Raw genomic sequence first — 21,101 nt, 5'->3', positions numbered from 1 at the left:
TTAAGATTACCTTTCGATCTAGTAACCAGTGATGCCATAAACCAGACCTTAAATTCTGCATATGTAATCAGTTTACCTCAGAAAATAAGATCTTTAAATCCTATATCTACTGCCTTACACAGGGTTGCCACGCTACCTGGAAAACCGGGAAAAGTCAGGGAATTCGAAAATTGACCAAAATATTCAGGGAAAAGTCAAGGAATTTAAGTATTTTTGTCAAAATCTGGAAAAGTCAGGGAAGTTCATACAACGATCCCGCCAAAAAAAGCGATTTTTGCGCCGACGTCGGAAGAGGTAACTTTTTTGGTGAATTATGTATCACGTGAGTGTCATTCGGGTAGCTGGCATTAAGCCAATTTTCGCAGCTCCAATTTGATTGTCTTTTAGAAAGGCAAAGCAACTTTCCCGCAACTTTTGGTTTCCATTATTCTCAAGAATCGCATGTGCAGTGCATGAACTAAAGAAAGTACCTGTTCTCATATAAAACAAAATGGGTTTAATCCTAGTATACGGTACCATGGAGGTTAGAATCAAAGAATATGTATTGTAAAGAAGGAAAACCTCTCTGCAACAGACGTGGCTGTGGCTCCGTTCCATCATAGACGGAAAACAGCTGTGCATGTCTGATATATCTGTCACCAAAGCTCGAAACCGGTGTCGAAGTTCGAAGGTCACGTTATCAAGAGTTCATAAAATGAATATCGTTTAAAATTTCTTTAACCACTTGCGCAAAAAAGACGTGCCACGCACGTCGAGATGCTTTTGTCTCAAACCGCGAGCGACGTGAACACCACGTCGATAAGCATTTATCGCAAAAATGAAAATAACGTGGTGCAAACGTCGCCTAACAACGAGATTGTTTATTTCTCGAGTTACAGCTCTGGATTGCACTCGCAGATGCGGAGCGGCGGAAATAAGACACTTTACTGCTTGTTATATTGTAGCGCACGGCACCGCAACTGTGAAGTTTAGTCTTAGCGCAAGTGGTTAAACTCTAAAGGAAAAGAAAATATTTTTTGGCGCAAGTAAATTAATTCATGGATTAGTTATTTTCAGGGGGGGAAAAAACTACGACAATCCGTTTTTAAAATTATTGCGAAAAATCCAAGAAGAAACGTTACGTTTTTTCTTGGATTTTTCACAATAATTTAAAAACGGATTTTCGTAGTTTTCTTTTTGTTAAAAAGCGTTTCTTCGTAACACGTGTTTCTCAATTTCCTGTACACATCACGGAGAGGGAAATTCTGGCCGCCAGGTTCCGTCGCCAAATCCCTTGGCAAATTTTCCCTCCGCATTCTAGCGGCGTAATAGCATTTTACTTGTATGGAACCTTTTCTTCTTTACATAGACGTTCTTTGGTTAGAATAATAATGGGATTTGGCGACATCTTGATGCACATTAAACGGGTCATTTTGGTCTTGGCGATAATTTTTAAAATCGTGCCAAAGCCTTATCGTATACTAGAATTTTACCGCAAAATCTTTTTAAACCTTTTTTTTTTTTCTTTTTAATAAATACCTTGCCATTTTGCAGTAAAATAAAAAAAATAGTAATCAGTCATCTAGGCTAGCCATGTAATATAACTATATTCGCTAAAATATCGTTGATTATTCTAATTCAATTTTTAAGTAATTATTTTTATGTTATTCATATAATTTAATGTTTCTTCTTCCCTCTAAATGTATTTATTATTAGTAAATAATATTTCCAAATTTCAGGAAATTTTCTCTGGCATAATCCTGAAATTAATTATAGCAGTATGATGACATACCATCACGAAATTTAATGCACATATTTTTCCCTTATGTATGCTGCGAAATAAATATAAAATACCTCAATTTATTAAAATAGATTTCTTTCTTTCGTTTAGCTGCAGAATGTCTGCAAAAAAAGCCTTATTTTATTCCAGATTGGGAAGATTCTAATCTCAATCTTCAGGGGAGAAAACAACAACTATTATAATTATATTTGTGTTTTCAAGTGTTAAGGTGCCTTTTAAGAACATACCTCATGCAAATTAAATTTACCTAAAATCTAACCTATTTAGCATTGCGTTGTGATTTATAAGGACTGGATTAGCCTCATGTTGAACTGATGATGATCATGAGTAATAATTAAATAAAACATACATTTGTTATCCAATATATGTAAGTGCCAATCGCTTGGAGCTGTGATGAAAACCAGATGCTGTGACGTCATTCTCTCTACGAGCTGCGAAGGCGCCAAGCAAAAATTAGGGAAATTACCGTTTTGAGATGATAGATGATTGACGTGAAAGCAGAGATGCTGCTTCTGTTCAAAAAGAACTTTGACGAATCATTACTTGTTTAATTCTCTTAAATGTTAAATTTATGTAATAATCGTTTGTCTAATTAAAATGTCTTTCATTAATTAATTTGTTCATCGTTTAAAATCCCCACAAAAATTTTCTCATCCGAGGGTGGACTGGCCCTCCAGGACACTTATATATATCTTAAATTTTATTAAGTTTCTTAAGTGGAAAACTAAACAAAATTATCAAACAAAGTATACCAAGAATAATTAAGAATAAATGTCCTCTGGGACTTATCGAATAATTAAGTGAATTTGCTACACAATACAAGTAATACCATAATTAATTTACCTCTTAGCACAGCCAACGTACATTACGCGGATAGACTGGAATTTTCTTGAAACACACCTGGAAAACCTGGAAAAGTCAGGGAATTTCATTCTCCTGTTTGAGTGGCAACCCTGCTTACACAGTAGTCCGAAAATATTCATCAACTCCTCATTAAAAACTTGTTCTCATATATTTTTAAGATCTGATAAAGTTAATCCTCCATTGATATCACATTATACTGGACCTCATTTAGTCGTTGACAGAAATGATAAAAAAAAAAAAAAACATCTATGAGTGTTTCTTTTCTTTTCTTTTTTTTTTTTTTTTTTCTTCTCCTCAACCTCCGATTGCACAGTATTATGGCCAGGCATGTGGCAGGTGATTGGTGTGCATAGTAGGCGACTACGCATCTACCCCACCACACGCTCTGTCGCTGGCAACACCATTTCCTGTTGAGATGCAGTCATGTAAACATGGCTGTCACTATTGATTCTCCCACCAAGTGTGAATTGCAAGCTGTTATTTGTTTCTTGCGGCAGAAGGGAACCATGCAGCGGAAATTCATCGAAGAATGAATCAAGCGTATGGAAAAGAGTGATGGCGTTGTTCGTGAATGGTGTCGAAAGTTTAAAGATGGCCGAACTGATGTGCATGATGAAGGGGGTCAAAGAGCCAAGTTTGAGGCTACAACCGATATTGTTCAATGAGTTGACCAAACTGTTAAGGAAAACTGAAGGTTCATGATAAGTGAATTATCGATGAAATTTCCGGAAGTTCAATATCTTCCCTGTACTCTTTGAACAGTTGCTCTACAGAAAGTGTGCTTGCTGGGTCCCACAGATGTTGACTGATGATCACAAAACTTGCTGAATGGCTGCAATATTGAAGTTTCTTGACTGTTACGATACTGACGGAGAAGATTTTTTTAAATCCGTTGTAATAGGTGATGAGATGTTTTAAATATGGCACGTCCAAAATGAAACGACAATCACAACAATGGATGCACTTAAATTCTCCAAAGAGACCCACAAAATTCAAACGAACCTTCAACAACAGTAAGATTATAGTAACTATTTTTTGGGACCTAAAAGGTATGTTGCTTGTGGAGTTTATGCAGCTTGGAACAACAATTAATGCAGATTCATGTTGTGAAACTTTGCGATACTTACGGAGAGCTATTTAAAACAAACGAAGAGGCATGCTGTCTTCTGGAATTGTCCTGATCCACGACAGTGCCATCCTCACAGCACTCATGTAACCCAATGGCTCCTTAAGAAATTTCAGCGGGACAATTTCGAACACCCACTATATAGTCTCGACCTAGCGCCGAGTAACTTTCATCTTTTTTCTGAACTGAAGCAGTGGCTTGGGGGGCAGTGCTTCCAAAATGACGTGGAGCTCAAAGAAACCATCACAATTCACTTCCACTGAGAAGGGGGTATCTCCAGCACACAAGAGTGTGTATTGGAAATTCTAAAAATAAGCTCATTTTAAAATTATTTTGTGATGTTGCTGTTGAATTGAATTTTATGGTTATAAGTGTGAAGAGCATGATATTTGATAAATAAAAGTAACATATAAAACATTAATAAAATGTCCATTTGGGCATAATGTAAAATCAAAGCTTTCTCTCTCTCTCTCTCTCTTTTTTTTTTTAAATTAGGCTGAATGCCATATGAGGATGACATTGCACTTCAACAGAATATATATTTTTGGATACATGCCATATCTACAATTCATCTTCATGGTTGTTTTCACTTTGTATAAGGTTTCACAGCATTTGTTTTCATTAACTGTGGCTTTCATTTCCAACCTCCAATACCAAGGGGTAGAAGAAAAAGCATGATTTTACCAGCTGTAATTGAAGAATGAGCTTCTTTTGGGGTAAACAAAAATGAGAAGTTGCCATTCCTTTATCTTTATTTATTATCGGATCAAAGAAATGACACCATATTTTATCATAAGCTACAGGAAAGAAAGTTGTTTCCTGCTGCATGGTAACAAAGCAGAGATTCTGGAGCAAACAGCCATTTGCATGTCCAAAGCTTCCTATATTGCAGATTTTAATGCATACCTTGCTCAGAGACAATTTGTCTGTAATCTCCCTGGTGGTTACTAGATGGTTCACCTTCACAAGGAAATCCACTGTAGTAGTTCATGATTAAATGTACTTGACCTAATCATGGCATGTCTGCTGTATTTACGTGTCCATAATCAAAATCATCAAAAAACTGCACTATGTGACATACATGCATTCCCATAGGCATTTTAATTCAAATAATGAATATCACTTCTACTAACACATTCATTTTACAGAAACTGGATTATTGTATGCTGAGCTTATTTATAAGAATCTGGCATAGTCTAAAATGTTAAGTTGCTTCTGCTTCTTTCATTGACCCACCACCATTAACCACTTTAAACAAGATCGCTCCTGACATATAGACATGTACCAGTGAAATTTGAAGTTTCTATCATGCGGAATGACACTGCTAGAACCACATTCCCATGCATTTTATATGTTATTTATTTTAAAACTATTTATCATTATTACTTATTAAATAGTTGTTGCTTAAAACAGACTTCATAAGGATTAATGCTTAGTTTTATTAGTTAAAAATTTGTAAAAGTAAATCAATTAAAGAATATGTTGCTCATTTTTTTATTCTATATGTTTAGGTGTTCCTGCAGCCTATTTAGTAACACCAGCAGATGTTATTAAAACGAGACTTCAAGTTGCTGCTCGAGAAGGCCAAACAACATATTCTGGTGTAGTTGATGCATGCAGAAAAATTTGGCGTGAAGAGGGTGGTTATGCATTTTGGAAAGGAGGCCCTGGTATTAATTTTGCTTAATGTTTACTGATATATAAATCTAAAATTCATATCTGATAAAATATTGTAGGAAATTAATTACATGTCACTGAATCCAGTCATTTAATTTTTTTTTTTTTTTTTTAATAGCAGCTGTTAGCCTCTCTTATGTTTCTGAAATGTTGATTTATTTCACTATATAATAGCCATGCTATTTTTATGGCAAATTTATTAATATACCAGTTCATAGAGAATAACTGGTAAAATGCTATGGCACATAATGGAAGGAAATGGTAGTTAAAGTTGGTCATGAGACTAATATATTATTCCTGACATAAATGCGTGCATCAGTGAATTTGCAAATGTAGATAAATATAAAATAAAATTTAAATGCATTTTCTTGCTGTTCAAGTTTTTTCCATAGTATTTTGAACATATTTAGTAATTATTTTAAGTTTCTTCATTATGTAGTCAGTTCGCCTTAGAAAGTCCTCCACGAAAGCATCCCTCCCCATAGACAAATAGCCTTCAAGGCTCTGCCATAATCACATAAACAAACCTTCATTTTGTATGTCCCTATTATAGTAAAGATAAATGATAAGAATATATTTTTGTTATATGTCAATCAAAAGTAAGATTTGAAAATAAATATATGCATCTTTTAATAAAAAGAATAATTAAATAAAAGTGGTTAAGAAGTTAGTAATTAGTATCTTATACTGATTATTTTCTTTTGCCAATAAATTAATAAGTAGCATAATAGAATGTTAGGGATAAATTCGGATGCAATAACATTTTTAAGTAGTAATAAATAAGAAGCAAAAATTATGTAATTGCCAAGGAGAAGTATAAATTAGTCATTTAAAAAAAAAGTTTCCTTTTTAACGTTTTATATTTTATATAGAAATATGATCTGACAATTTTCATCAGTTATGTTTCAGAGGTTTGTGTGAAAAGAATGATGAGAAGTTAAATATAAGGATAAAATTGATATCTTATATACAGTCCTTAAGTTTCCTTAAGTTATATTTACTGGGATCAAGGTTAATATCTAGAAGTCCAAAAGCAAAGCAGAAATCCATATGATGTTAAAAGAACATTCATTCAAAGTTAACACATTCGCTGCCACCAAAATTTATATATCCATCCTCAGAAGCCGAATTTAAAAAAAAGTGTTTTAATGATTAAAAACGTTCCTAATATTTTAATAGTAAAGCCAGAAAAAAAAGAAAAACCTTTTATTTTCGTGTTTAGTGTAAAAAAAATTTCGGACACTCTAGAGCGTCAGTGGCACCTCACGTTCAACTTATTATCTGTATGCCACTGACGCTCTGGCGCGTCTCATCATTTTTCTGCGAAATTATTGACACATTATATAAAGTCACAGTTTAAAAGAAATAAAATGTTTAATTGGATAAAGAGAAGTGAAATTTATGAAAAATTATAAAATGTAACAGTAAAACATAAATATGTATAAATGTAAATGTAAGATTATAAAATGTAACAAATATTGTATAATATACATAAACAACATAATAGAAAATGAAAAAAAAAATTAAACTTATTACAAACAAAATGTCAGTGTAGAACAGTACTGCATAAATATATTATCACTTATGGTATATTTCACAGCAATTCAAGCAATATCCTGGCTTGTCGGGACAGTCACGGCACTCATACGTAGTGTCCGTGCGTTTGCCTTGAGAGGAACAAGAGGTACACCTTTTTCTTTGTATTTTGGTTTTACCAGGTGCAAGTTCTCTTTTCTGAAGAGTACGTCTGAGATTCTTGGGAGTCGGCTTTTGTTCGTCTGTTGATGGCAAAAGTGATTTTACAACGTTCAGTCGGTACTTGTAAAGTGATATTTTTTTTCCGGAATATTTATTATAAAGAGCATGTGAATTCATTAGCATTACTTCAATAGTATGAAAGAACAATTTTTTATACCAGCGTAGTGATTTTCTCTCCGAGAGATAATATGACAGCATTTGATCTTGCCGATCTACACCAGACATAAACGCATTATATTTGATGATTGGCAGAGGCTTCTGCTTTATTTCATTTCGTTTATTTAAAATGTCAACCATTTCATTTTTGTATTCCGTAGAAATATAAGACACTTCACGCTTATCTTTCCATTTTCCGATCATTACTCTCTGACAATACCTTTCAGTAGTATCGCCTTTTCGCAATTTAGTAGTTTGAACATTCTTTGGAGTGTTTTTTCGAGTGGTTCTCAATGTGCCTGTGCAGTGTGTCTTTTTATCTAACAGTAACTTGGCCAAGTCAAAGCTATTATAATAATTGTCCATAAAAACATGGTGACCGACATTTAATTTTTCATTCAGTAAATGCAAAACAATTTTTTGTGTATGATTTTGCCCTCCATAGTCATCTAATAAACCAGTATACACGGCAATCTTTTGCACTATTCCACTTGATGTGCTCAAAATATAAAGTTTTATACCGTACTTATGTCTTTTATTCTTTATTTATAATCTACCTCGCCAGAGAACCATAGATTCATCTAAAGAAAGTTCTCTATTAGGATAATATATCTCGCACATTCTTTCGTTAAAAAAATCGATAACAGGGCGTATTTTATATAACCTGTCTGTAGGTTGAGGTTCTCCAGGTTCACTATTTTTTGCAAAATGTAATGCACGTAAAATTAATAAAAACCGATTTCGGCTAATGCTATTTGCAATGCCTGCATTATGAAATAATGGGTCCTTCTTCCAGTAGTCCTGAAGTCTATTCATTCTTACTGTCCCCATTTGCAAGAATGCTCCCAAAAAAACTAAAAATTCATCCACTTTTAAATCTTTCCAAAGCGTTATTCGTGACTTTTCTTTCGTTTTATCGCTATTTTGTATTTCTAATGCGTATCGATTTGTTTCTTCGACTATTTTTTCCAGAAATACTTCAGTGAGGAAAAGGCGAAAATATCCGATAGGAGTACTTTCAGTTGGCTGTATTAGCAAGGACTCAGATTTTGTAAATGTATGACTTACCATGCAACTTGAATCTGTTTTCCAGTCAACCTGTCGGATTACCGGTAATTGTTGATCTTCTGTGTCAGAATCCGACATTTCTAAGTTATCCACAGCGACATCACTATCTCCTTCCGATTCGCTCGTAGAATCCCAACCGTAATCTTCATCGTCTACGCTGTCATAATCAGAAAGATCACTCTTTTCTAGTAATTCTAATATTTCGGCATCAGTCAGTTTTTTACTTACTTTCCTTTTCTTAGGCTGTGAAGGCCCTGCAATACTTATACTGTCTGCCATTTTTAAAAATGCACAAAAAAAAAATTTAAACACAAAATTTAAAAACCACGCACTGAAAATATAAAAATAATGCTTCACTAACGTGCCACAAAAACAAATCTCATCGTGCAACCTCCAAATCCGAACTAAAACTAAAGCAGTTTACTTATCATACTCGATTGTCGCCCCAGAGCGTCACCGGCATGGGAGGTAACGCCATGCTGACGCGCCAGCGCGTCAGTGGCAGCGAATGTGTTAATGTAATGAGAAGATTTAGAGCCACGGTAGTCTGATTAGAATACAATGAGCCACAAACTCTTCTGGTTTTTCATCACATCTCCTGGTCTTCCGGTAGATCACCAAACCTCTTGGTTTTTAATTTTTACCCTTTCTTATGAGAATATTTCCCACAATATATAAAATTTATTGAATTAAGGAAATTTAAATTAAGCAAACTTCATTTTCTCATCTATAATGATCTTCAGATTAAGTCTTCTTATTAAATATTATTTCCATCTGAATTGTGCTTTTTTACATTTAAAAGGTTGCCAAAAAAGGGTTTGCCATTTTGGACAATCAGAAAGAAAAAGTCATAAAACAAATAATAATCACCGCTAATCCTCAAAGTAATCACTATCGTCATCCAGCGCCTTTTGCCAATCAGTGGGTGCCTTTTTGGGCATCTGGCCAGTTGTTGAAGGATTTCCCACAAAGAGGGTTGTTCAGAGAATGGAAAAAGTGGTATTCTGTTGGCACGAGGTCTGCGGAGTATGGCGGATGAAGTAGTGTCTCCTAGCCCAATCTCTGGATGGTATCCCTGGCCTCCCAAGCCACATGTGGCCTCGCATTATTGTGGAGGTGGAGTACACTCTTATGATAGACCAATGCTGGCTCTTTATGCATCAGTACTTGATGCACATGTTCCAACTGCTGCGAGTACAGGCCTGCCGTGATGATTTGGCCAACTGGCAGGAGCTCATAATGTACCACTTGGCGACTAGTTTACCAGCTTGCGTGGGTGGAGAGAAGGTATCGCAGTGTGACCCTTTTTCATTGATGGTGAGTACTCAATCAAATGTGATGCGGTGCCAACTAAGAATGACAAACAGGCAGCAACACACTGTTTCTTGTCTGCATCGGACAGTGAGTAGGGTACTCACTTGCTCAGTTTGTATGCCTTTCCTATGTGGTGCAAACAAAGTCTGATCGTTTTTATCAGGTACCTGGAAGTGTGCAGCAAACACACCACATTTCTGGCTACTATCGCTCTCTATGGCTGCTCTCAGAGCCTCATCGTTCAGTGCTTGTGGCTGACCGCTGTGTGGTGCACCATTAAGGAACATATCCCCTTACCTGAATTTCTGGAACCATTGCCTAGCAGTTCTTTCGGAAACGGCATCATCCCCAAAGGCTTGGAAAATTCGGCGACTTGATTCTATTGCTGATAGGCCAACTTTAAAATCATACACCAAACAACTCCAAACGAGCACCTTTAACGCATCCATTTCAATCAGTGGCTGTATGAGTTATGTTTGAAGTACTGATGCAGTGGACTATACTCTTGGCCAATGTTCGGACTCCCATCCTAACCACTTCCTCTCTAGGTTTGATGACTGTTGTTATGTTGGGGTTCACTCTTCTAATGTCATATCAGAAATGGCAAGAACATTTTTGGTTACCTTGTAGCTGATCTTATTGAATTTTTCTTATTAAATTTCATTTGATCTGAGTTATCTTTAATCTAGTGTAGATTTTTGTGTAAAGATTTAAGCAAAGATAAACAGTTAGTATTTGTATTTAATTGTCTTTACTTCAATACATGGAACATTACCAAGTTTATAAATACTACATTACATTACTTATTACTTTTAATTTTAACGTATTTAAAAGTACTTCTTCTCAGTATAAAAGTGTAAGAAAATTATAAATGAAATTAACTAAAAAACTTAAAATTTAGAATATCCAATTAAATGCTAATAATATGTTTTAATTAGAATTGAATTATATATAGTTCAATAATATGTATTACAAAATGAATTAAAATCAGTTTGGAGTTCCTTTGAAATGGTGACACTGTGCAATATGAAAACCTAGTTTCTCCCAGTTTTTAAGACTTCAAGGTTGGCAGCTATGCCATGGTTTGAATTCAAGTACTCCATCTGTTATTTTTAACAAGCTGTTGGCGAAAATTATGATCATTGCAGAACAGTAAATAAAAAGAGCGATTGAGATATTTTGAGAAAGGAATTTCTTTGCAGAAAGATACATAATAATAAACTTCATAAAATGACACAACACAAAATGCCATTAATCTTTCAAAGATCAAAATTCTGATGCATATCAAACAGATTCCTTCTATGAGCCCCCAAATATTTTCTCAAAATTAAAAATAATGATAAGTAAGGCATTAAAAGGATGAAAATTGTTATCAATAATATCGTGGACTTTCATCCACAAATCATTAGAAATAAAATTGCTTTATTGGAGGACAAAAAAACTACATCTTCTGAACATAAATATAACGTCCAGAAAATGAGAAGTTTCATGGCTGCAAATGATCTCATAGTATGCGACTAAAATAAAATTGGTGTCTTAGCTTATCTTCCTTTTATTTATTTAATGTGAAATTTCTGTGCAATCTTATTGACTTATAAGGTATTAGTTTCATTTTGTTATTGACGAAGGTATTATTTTCATTTTGCTACTGACAATCTACTTTCAAACAGTGATTGATTTGCATAGCTACCACCTTTGTCACAGTCTTTCAAGCTCAGTTTGTTAATCAAACTTGGGATGTAGTGGGGCAAATAGTCATGATGCTCTCTGCTTAAATTAAATAATCATTTCAAGTTTATTGGATAACATATTCTTACAAGAATTTTTGTGGCACTTCATTCTTTGTACCAATCTCTTAGTTACTGACTCCATTATATGAGCAAAGAATGGTTATCAAAGAACACAGAATTAAAATGAGCTCATAGATTATCACTTCTTGTTGACTACTTGTAGATCACGAGTCAATTTTTAAATAAAATGTTTCCCATATTTTAAAAGATTATTGCTTCTTGTTGACTACTTATAGATCACCGAGTCAGTTTTTAAATAAAATGTTTCTTCCCTTTTTAAGTTGAATTTCAAAAGATGCTTATATGTGGAGCTACCTAATTGTTGTAGCTTATAATGTGATTGCTATTCATATTAAATATCATATGATGAAGTTTTGAGCAAGAAAATTTCATTTTTATTTAAAATCTCTTATTGAGTTAGGTCTGGCAATCAAGCTTATCTTTTTATATTCTAATGTCGGACAGTGACATTCTAATTTTTATATTAATATGCTTCTCAGAATAGTTTTAATCAAAAAGACAGTTAACATTTTTCTTGTGTATGATATGTTGATTCATAAATTATTTAATGCCTATTTTTAAATTCTTTTTTGCTTTTTTCCCTTCAAATTTCCACTAATCGGTTTTATAAAAGGTCAAATTAAACTCATGTGTAATTTCCTTTTAAAACTGCTAGCATTGTAATTCTTTATGATCATAACCTGTAATCATTTATTTTTTTATACCAGATGCAGTATTTTATGTGCGCTTGTAAATTTATAGAAATTATTTCTTTCATGCAGCAAGGGTTTTCCGATCGGCTCCTCAATTTGGTTTTACTTTATTGACATATGAGATTTTGCAAAGGCTGTTTTACATTGATTTTGGAGGAAGGTTTGTACTTTGTTACTTTTTAGTATGTATATTGATTGCAACCAAATTTGATATTAAAATGAAAATAGTTTCAGTAATCCTATAAAAATATAACCGTAAAGAAATTGTAAATTTTGATGTAATAGCACACACTTATTAGTAAGGATAATATACTTGTTTTCTTCATTATATGTGAAGGACAACAAAGCAAAGCCATTTTTTATTCTAGTATTTTATTTTCTGATTTAACTAATTATAATTTATTTTTAAGTAAAATAATTCCTTTATATTTCATAAAATGTTTCTGTAAAAGCTTCATGTTAAGTTTAATGATTTCCTCATTTGAACTCATTTCTTGAAGTAAATTTATAATAACCATTGTTGTTTAAATGCATGCAGCAAAAAGGGTTCATCCGAGGATGCAAATACCCAACAGTTAAGTTTAACTGTTTGCCTTAATTTTTCAATTTAAATTTTATATATTCATCTGAAATTTTTATATTAATATGCTTCTCAGAATAGTTTTAATCAAAAAGACAGTTAACATTTTTCTTATGTATGATATGTTGATTCATAAATTATTTAATGCCTATTTTTAAATTCTTTTTTGCTTTTTGTAAGTAAAAAAATTTCTATACTAAGCACCTGAAAACTTATCAGAATATTATAAAATTATTGTCCATTTAAATTTGATAAACTTGAAATTAGTCATTAATAAGTGGTATTGTGTAGTATAATAATTTTAAGATATCTCATAAAAGTATAGAAATTTGTTTTTATAAGAGATCTGTACTGTATATTTATGTTTTTATAAGAGATTTGTACTTATAGCATTACATATGGCACTAAAATGTCTTTTACTAATAAGGAAAAGCTGCAGACATTTATAAAAATTGCCAGTTTGATGTATTACAGATTAAAAACATTAATATTTGATATGCTATTAAAATAATTAAATGATTAAGAGGTACATAATTGGTTTTAAAGTGCTGTGTTTGATAATCAATAACGGATTGATTAAATTTGCAAATTAAAAACTTATACTTTACCAAACGGCAATACTCTAAAAACTGTTTGTGCATAAAAGTATGCAATTTTTTTTTTAATTGAATGGCATAATTGCCAACTTAGAAATAAGAAAAACTGAGAGTTCTCATCCCTAAAAATGAGATGTTTATGATCATTTGAATTTCTGCTGGGTGAGTAAGGCAGGGTGCTCCCATTCCCTTGATTGTTGTTTCAATGATGGGTGACATGGAAAACACAAGTCTCATTGCCAGTGATAGTGTGGTTCAACAGCAGCAGCAAAATGTTTATGCTCTGTCAACATTTCTGGTACCCACCATGCACACACTTTTCAATAACCCAAGTGTTTGGTGACAGTTTTATATGGAATGGTACACGAAACACTAGGTGAAAATGAATTTTCACATCAGACAAACCAGTTCGTCATTCACAGCAAATGGTCTACTGCTTCTCATTTGATCCTGCACTCTCGTTCTCCCTGATTTGAACAACTAAACTCATCTTCTAACCATCCCCTCACTCAGAGCTGTATTGCTATATACTTCCCATATTTGCTTATGGATTTCACATGTTCACACATTCCTTGCTTTCAAAAAGCAAATTACAGAATGAATTTCACAGTCGTTGAGATCTTCTATAAGTCTTAAACATTTTCAGCATAAGATTTACATTTTTCAACATTTCACCATGTGAACTTTTCTGTTGTGACACATTTTTGGTCATAGAAGCTATAATACCACATAGCCAGAATTACGCTATCTGTCGATTGCAGGAATTATTACATTCCAGAACTTGCTTTTTGAATAACTCTTGTGTATGGTCATATTATATGATCATTCAGTACATTTTTTTACAGTTCTTAATGTTAGTTATAAATATGAAATTGAATTATGTCTGTTGAAGTGATTTCTCTTATTTTCTCACTGGTTTAAATGAATGCAGATAAATACATTTTAAGATATTTTAATTTCTATGAAAAAAACGTTTTTTAATGGCAGCTGTGATTAAAATATGTAAATAAAAGCATAATCTTTTATAAATTATTATAATGAGGAAAGCTCTGTTATTTAAGCCAAGATGTTCCAAAAAATTGTGTATCTTGATCTTGAATCATAAAAAATAGTTATTAATTTTTCATTTTATTTTCTTTCAATTAATAGCAAGAAATGTTCACAGGTAATTATTTATCTCCAATTATTTAATATACCTAGACAACTTATACTTTTTCAGCTTTCATGCTAGTCAGTTTTTATTGATGAAATCCAGATTATTTGATTAAATAACAAAATTCGTTTAGATTTTGAGAATATTTTCTTATTAAGGTTAAATTATAAATTAATTAAAATCCAAGTGCAACAAGTGCTTCCTAAAATGATCATCCATTGTTCTAAATGACTTTAATCTTCTGTGGAAGTGGTTGGTCCCTTTAGATGTTCAGTACTGATGCTTGTGCATGTTCTCAAACATTTCAATGAATTTCACAATTGGTTATCTTAGAAGTAATCACCAAAAGATAGTTTATTACATTTCACCGTAACCTGCTGACTTTACATAAATTACTCAGTTAAAATATCTTTATTGCTGAACTCTGTAATATTCATTGCTGTGTGCCAGTTAAGTTTAAAGGGGGAAATGTGAAAAACCAGAGCAGCAGCTGTGGGAGAAAAAATTATAGAAGTGATTTCCTTTATCATTGTTGTTAGCTTTGTGGTATTGTTATAAATTTAGAAAGTTAACTAAAACTGCTGATCTGGTTCAGAAACTTTGAAGCAGTTATGTAATTTTCCTAATTTAAATGCCAGTTTTTCATCAACAAAAGATCCCTACGAGAAGCATCAAGACATTGCTTTAAATATTAATTAACTTGATTGAAGGCATCAGCACCTATTAGTGGCTGAGTGATAAGGATGCCAAGTACTTATAATTTGACCTGGTTTCGAATACCAGGTTGTGTAGAAGGTTTCATGTTTTCTTCACATATAATGTATATATGAACCAGTTTACCTTAAGAAGTCTTCTACACAAATGCCTCTTTCCCTTTAGGCAGAGAGCCCTCGGATGCTTTGCTACAGTGAGAATAAACCAAAACGAAGACTTCACCATTATCTTCACTTTTTTTTTTTTTTTTTCTCTCTCTGGATCTATGCAACAAATGCTTCATGACTGTTTTTACATTTATTCATTCTGAAACATCATCCTTTTATCTGTTCAGACATGTCTACAAATTAATTGTTGCTTAGCACTGCAATCAATTTTAATGCATTTAAATATATATTTTATTGTAATGCATAATAGAAAGGCTGTTAAATGCTCCATTACCAATATAACAAATGACAAAAGATCTATCACTGATATTTCTTTAAATTGATTGTTAGCTTAGTTAGCAGAGAACTCAGTTAATTAAAGCCCGGTAAATAAAAATTCTGCTCTTTTATATATGAAATTATTTGAATTTTGCAGTTATGCAAATGCACAAAGAATAAGTCTGCAATCATTGTCAATTTTAGTATTCCTTTTAATCTGTTGACCCATATTTTCTTAACAACAGATATAAATTGATGCAGATAAAATTGAGAGTTAAGGTGCTATCACATGTGAATCACTGAAGGGAAGATGGTAATGGACCAAAAAATCTCACCAGCAATTTAAAACACTTTCTTGTAAACATGGCGATTAATGATCTTGGGAACCACATTCTCCACTGAAACTTCTAAAAACACTATAGAATGCTGAATCATTTAAATACTCATAATCACTTTGTAGATTTAGGTACACAATACTGGATAACTTTGGTATCATTTTCACTTTGATGACACATTTAATAAATGAAATTGAAGAATTGATGCTTTTGGATAATTACGAGGGTTGGAACTTTAATAATGGCAACACAGCTGAAAAAATGCTATGCAACTAAACCAAAGAATATCGCGTATACCACACGTGAACTACATACCTACGTTATCTCTCAGCAAAAAGACTCGTCCTGCCTACGTCAAGCGCATGCGGAGTGACGCAAAGAACGGATCCTTGTATTAGCTCACAGTCTAAAGTAAGTGTTGTCAGGATGTTTCCAAAACAAGAGCAACGATGTTGGATAAAAATTGAATGTGCCAGAGGTCGTACAGCACGACCGTGTCATCAAGGGCTTCAAGAGGCTTGCGGGGAATCTGCATTGCCTTACAGAACCGTATCAAGATGGGTGAAAGCATTTAATGAAGGACGCCAAAACGTGGCAGACATGCTGCGGCCAGGTCGTCCGAGTGTCAGCGATGCAGACGTGCAAGCTGTTGCCGCACTAATGGACAGTGATCGCCGCCAAACGATTCGTCAGCTGGCCGGACAAACAGGATTAGCGCATACGACTGTGCTGCACATTCAGGATTAGCGCATCCGACTGTGCTGCACATTCTGAAGGGAATGCCTGTCCATGAGAAAAATTGCTTCACGATGGGTTCCACATCAATTGACGGAAATGCAGAAATGGCTACGATACGATGCTTCCCGAACCCACCTGGAGCACTATGAGCGCGAAGGAGATGCTTTTTTACGCCATATCATTACGCTGGATGAGACTTGGGCCCGATCGTACCAGCCAGAACTGAAACGCCAATCAAATGAATGGCGTCATCACGGGTCACCACAACGTTCGAAATTTCGTCAGAACCCCAGCAATGTGAAAGTTATGGTAATTCTTGTGTATGACTGTGATGGTGTCATCCTAATGCATACCGTTCCCCCACAGCAGACTGTCACTGCGCAGTATTACTGCTCATTTTTGCAGCACAATCTCCGACCAGCTTTGAGAAAAAAACGGCGACACTTTCTGCAGAACGCTCCTCTCATTTTGCATGACAATGCTCGGCCGCATGCAGCGCAAGCTGTGACTGATTTGTTCAAGCGATGGGGCTGGGAAGTGCTTTACCATCCACCATACTCCCCAGATCTAAGCCCTTGTGACTATGACTTAATTCCTAAGATGAAGGAACCACTTCGTGGCACTCGCTTCCAAACTGTTCCTGAGATTCTTGCTGCAGTAGACCGGTCCATTCAACAAGACAGGAGCTGCTACAGGTATTCTGCGACTTTCACATCGTTGGAAATGGGTTGTACACAATGCTGGCGACTATATTGAAGGACTGTAAAACATGGTGACATGAATCACTTTTGTATTCCTTGTAAATAAATAGTTGCCACTATTAAAGTTCCAACCCTCATACATTCATTATGATGGAACCGATTTGCACACCTGTTCTGATTACATTTTTATCTATTCTACATCTGATGACAAATGCAAATTAAAGTTAGTATTTGGATTTATAAATCTTTTCCTTACATATATATATATATACAAGATAAATATATGTAAAGGAAAATTCTCACTTTAATTTGCAATAGTCCCTTAACTCTCTATTTTAATTTGGATATTTCCCCTTTCCACATTTCATAGATATGAGCCAATTTCTCTTAAAAGGTCCTCCATAAAGGCTTCCCTCCCCGTAGATAGCTTTGCCATATTCAGATAAAAACAAACAAACGAAACCTTTCCATCTTAAAAATAGTGCATAAATTATAAATAAATTACTCTAAACTGCATCAGTTCAAAATTAATAGCTGTCATATAACTCTTGCATTAAGCTCTTGATGCAGATAACTTACATAAGGCTTTCATCAATAACAATTTCAGAAGCTTAAACATTAACCAATCAGAATAAAGCAAACTGAAACTCAAAATTATCTAAATGAACTTTCATCTTGGACTCATTGCATTCCACCTTCTGCTCCTCTTGCCAGCCTACTTCTTCATCTGTCTTTTGAAGATAAAAAAATTACAGTAGTACCAGTGTAGTTCTTTAAAGACTGGTGATTAGTGTGCAACTTTTTCTTTGTTTGCTTAAAAATGTGTGTCAATAAATTTTTTTTAAAAATATTAATTTTTTTATAATAAAAAGATAAATATTAAATGTGACAGCTATAACTGCTATTTTTTATGTACTAGATTCTATCATAATCAAAATCTGTAAATCATGCTCTCTATTGTGTCATCAGTTTTAAAATCATCACACACACATAATGTTAAAGTAAGAATAAAAAACACATATTCAGTTCAGAATAAATCCTGCAAAAAACCAGAAGGACAGTGGTAAAATGCGAGAAATGGGGCTGGGGGGAATATGACAAAACCAAAATGAAATTTACATCTTTCACTACATCTCAGAGGGTTATTGCAATGAAATAAATAAAATAGCTTGTTTCTGAGCTGACTAAGACATGAAACAAGGTTTAAAATTTAAAAAAAAAAAAAAAAAATCCAAAGAGGCATTTTTTTCCCCCATTTACATATACGTTTTGAGAGCATTTGTGCCAAAATATTTAAAAACAATCTGTCTTTAGAACTTCTGATAGATAATCTCGTATGCTGGAGATAACAATGCCCCCCCCATATAGTGTTGCCATTGAGTTGCTTTTTAAATAATTGAGTTTGTTAATCAAAAATTCATTAAAGTTTTACAAAATATGCAATATACAATAAAATAAATTAAAAAATTACGCTGCCAGGTGTCCATAATTTGGGTGGAGGGCTATATTATTCAAAATTTGATGGCTCTAGGTACCGTTGTTTTTCCACAATGCGAAAAATATTCATGCAAATTCTTGTTATTTAATTTCTTTAAATATAAGACAGGGTGATAATATTTGGTGGCAACATTTTGAAAAGTGATTTAGACTTTTATAGTGATTCAATGCAAAATCCCATTTTGAGACTGATAGCCCTTTTGGGCTAATGCTTCTTTGGGCTAATAATCGTAGAAAAACAATAAAATTAATATATCTTTTATCAGCCCAACCTCTACTACAGACTTGCAAAAATAATAATCCAAAAACAAAACTTGCAAAAATAATAATCCAGTATTTGAAAAGAAAAACATATTTTAATCCATTGTTTCAAGAGGGGGGAAAATATATTCAAATTTTAAAAACATAAATAATAAACAAGCAATAAAGATTTAAAATCTAATTTGCAATTTTAGTTGATTAAGTCCAAAAACATGTAAAAGAGAAGTAATCGAACGTATGAAAAAATACTGGAAATTCATCTAAAAATTTTTTTAAAAAATTAGCTTTTAAGATCTGTAACAAAAGAGCAGCAAAAGTTTTGAAATGAAAAAAGATATATTTACTTATATAGTAGCAAAGCCTAGAATAAGAAAAGAATTCAGATAAACTACCAATTTTTAATTTATTAAACTCAAAATTAGTATAAATTTGTACCAACTTGATACATTATAATAATATGTAATAGTATGATGCCCTATTAACGTGTAATGGTTTCTGAGCCCATTTTTAAACACACAAACTGATGCTTCTCATTATTCATGCATCCATTTCATTATGCTGAAATATTTTTTTGAGATATAGAGATTAATCACTGAGCATACAAACAAATAGAAGAATTCACATTCAGAGATTATTATTGATTCAATTTCATCTTGAGTCAGCCAGAGGAACTCTGTTTTTAATCTCTTAGATGAATGTCATCTCAAGCTCATTTCCAGCAAATGACTATTTTGTATTGCTTTTTTTAAAAAATAATTTAAGTTTATTAACTTAATCAAAAACAGTTCCTTGATTAAAAAAAAAATAAAAAATGCGGTATGCCGTATTGTTAGTTATGACCAAGTGTAAAACAGAAAATCATACATTGCAAGTTTTCCTGAATTCATGAAAAGTAATAATTCCTCAATAATACACTGCAAGCATAGTGATGAAGCATTGAATCAGTGCCAAAAAAAATAATTCCATAAGAATATCTAATTTTCTATACTGTTCATCATTATTGAATTAAAAAAATACTCTTTTCTTTCTACATTGATAAAATTTAGTGCTGAATTATTTAATATTTATTAAGATTTTGTTTGGACAGCTTTACATATTCATTGCATATTAATATAAATACATTAAAACTTATGTGTTTCAAGCTTAAGTGTTTAACAAGGTGTTAATTTAACATGGTTTTACAAGTCAAAGTAGATGAAAATATTTTTCTACTTAAGATCATCTTAAATATTAAATATACTGTGTATGTGTTACAGGAGTTACATTTATAAAGTCTGAAGACTGCAAATTTAAATGTGCATTATTCATTAACAATTTTCATGGACACAATTTCTATGTATTCCCCCCCCCAACTTTATCTTATGCAACTTCAGCTAACACTGTGTTTAAAAATACCGATTACTAAAAAATTGTGTATGTATGTGTATATACATTGATTGGGGGGGGATCCCAACACCAAGAATAAATTATTGTGAAGTAATGAAATTTCGGCAGTACATATGTCTAAATAACAAATTTTGTTAAATATTCATAATTACAGGTTAGAGGAAGTACGAAAACAGCCATTTCAAATATAATATGCTGGTACGTTGTTTTGAATGCAAGCATGCAAACATGTATGCATTGTGTCATACAGGTGCAGAATGTCTGTTTGTGGAATGGAGTTCCATGCCTGTTGCACTTGGTCGGTTAATGCTGGAGTTGTCCAATAATGTCCCATATGTGCTCGACTGGAGAAAGATCTGGTAATTTAGCAAGCCAAGGCAATGTGTTGACACTCTGTAGAGCATGCTGGGTTACAACAGCAGTATGAGGGTGAGTGTTACCCTGTTAGAAAATACTCTCTTGAATGCTA

At 33.2% G+C, this 21,101-nt stretch overlaps 1 protein-coding gene across 3 annotated transcripts in view; it reads left to right on the top strand.

Annotated features, from left to right (window-relative positions):
• The window catches only part of aralar1 (calcium-binding mitochondrial carrier protein aralar1), a 232,900-nt gene that overhangs the window by 203,872 nt on the left and 7,927 nt on the right, over positions 1-21,101 (top strand). For 2 of the 3 annotated variants that reach the window (XM_085816757.1, XM_085816759.1), the window contains exons 16-17: positions 5,282-5,440; positions 12,316-12,406. In XM_085816757.1, the coding sequence (XP_085672883.1) occupies positions 5,282-5,440; positions 12,316-12,406 (250 nt within the window). Of the gene's footprint in view, positions 1-5,281; positions 5,441-12,315; positions 12,407-12,784; positions 12,873-21,101 lie in introns of those variants that run through there. The other variant, XM_085816758.1, reaches the window with a different exon arrangement.

This window comes from Stegodyphus dumicola, chromosome 5, assembly GCF_044657685.1.
Source record: "Stegodyphus dumicola isolate Sdum_Otavi_A_Nest chromosome 5, ASM4465768v1".
NCBI classification, from domain to species: Eukaryota; Metazoa; Arthropoda; class Arachnida; order Araneae; family Eresidae; genus Stegodyphus; species Stegodyphus dumicola.
This window is presented reverse-complemented; position numbering and strand designations above follow the sequence as displayed.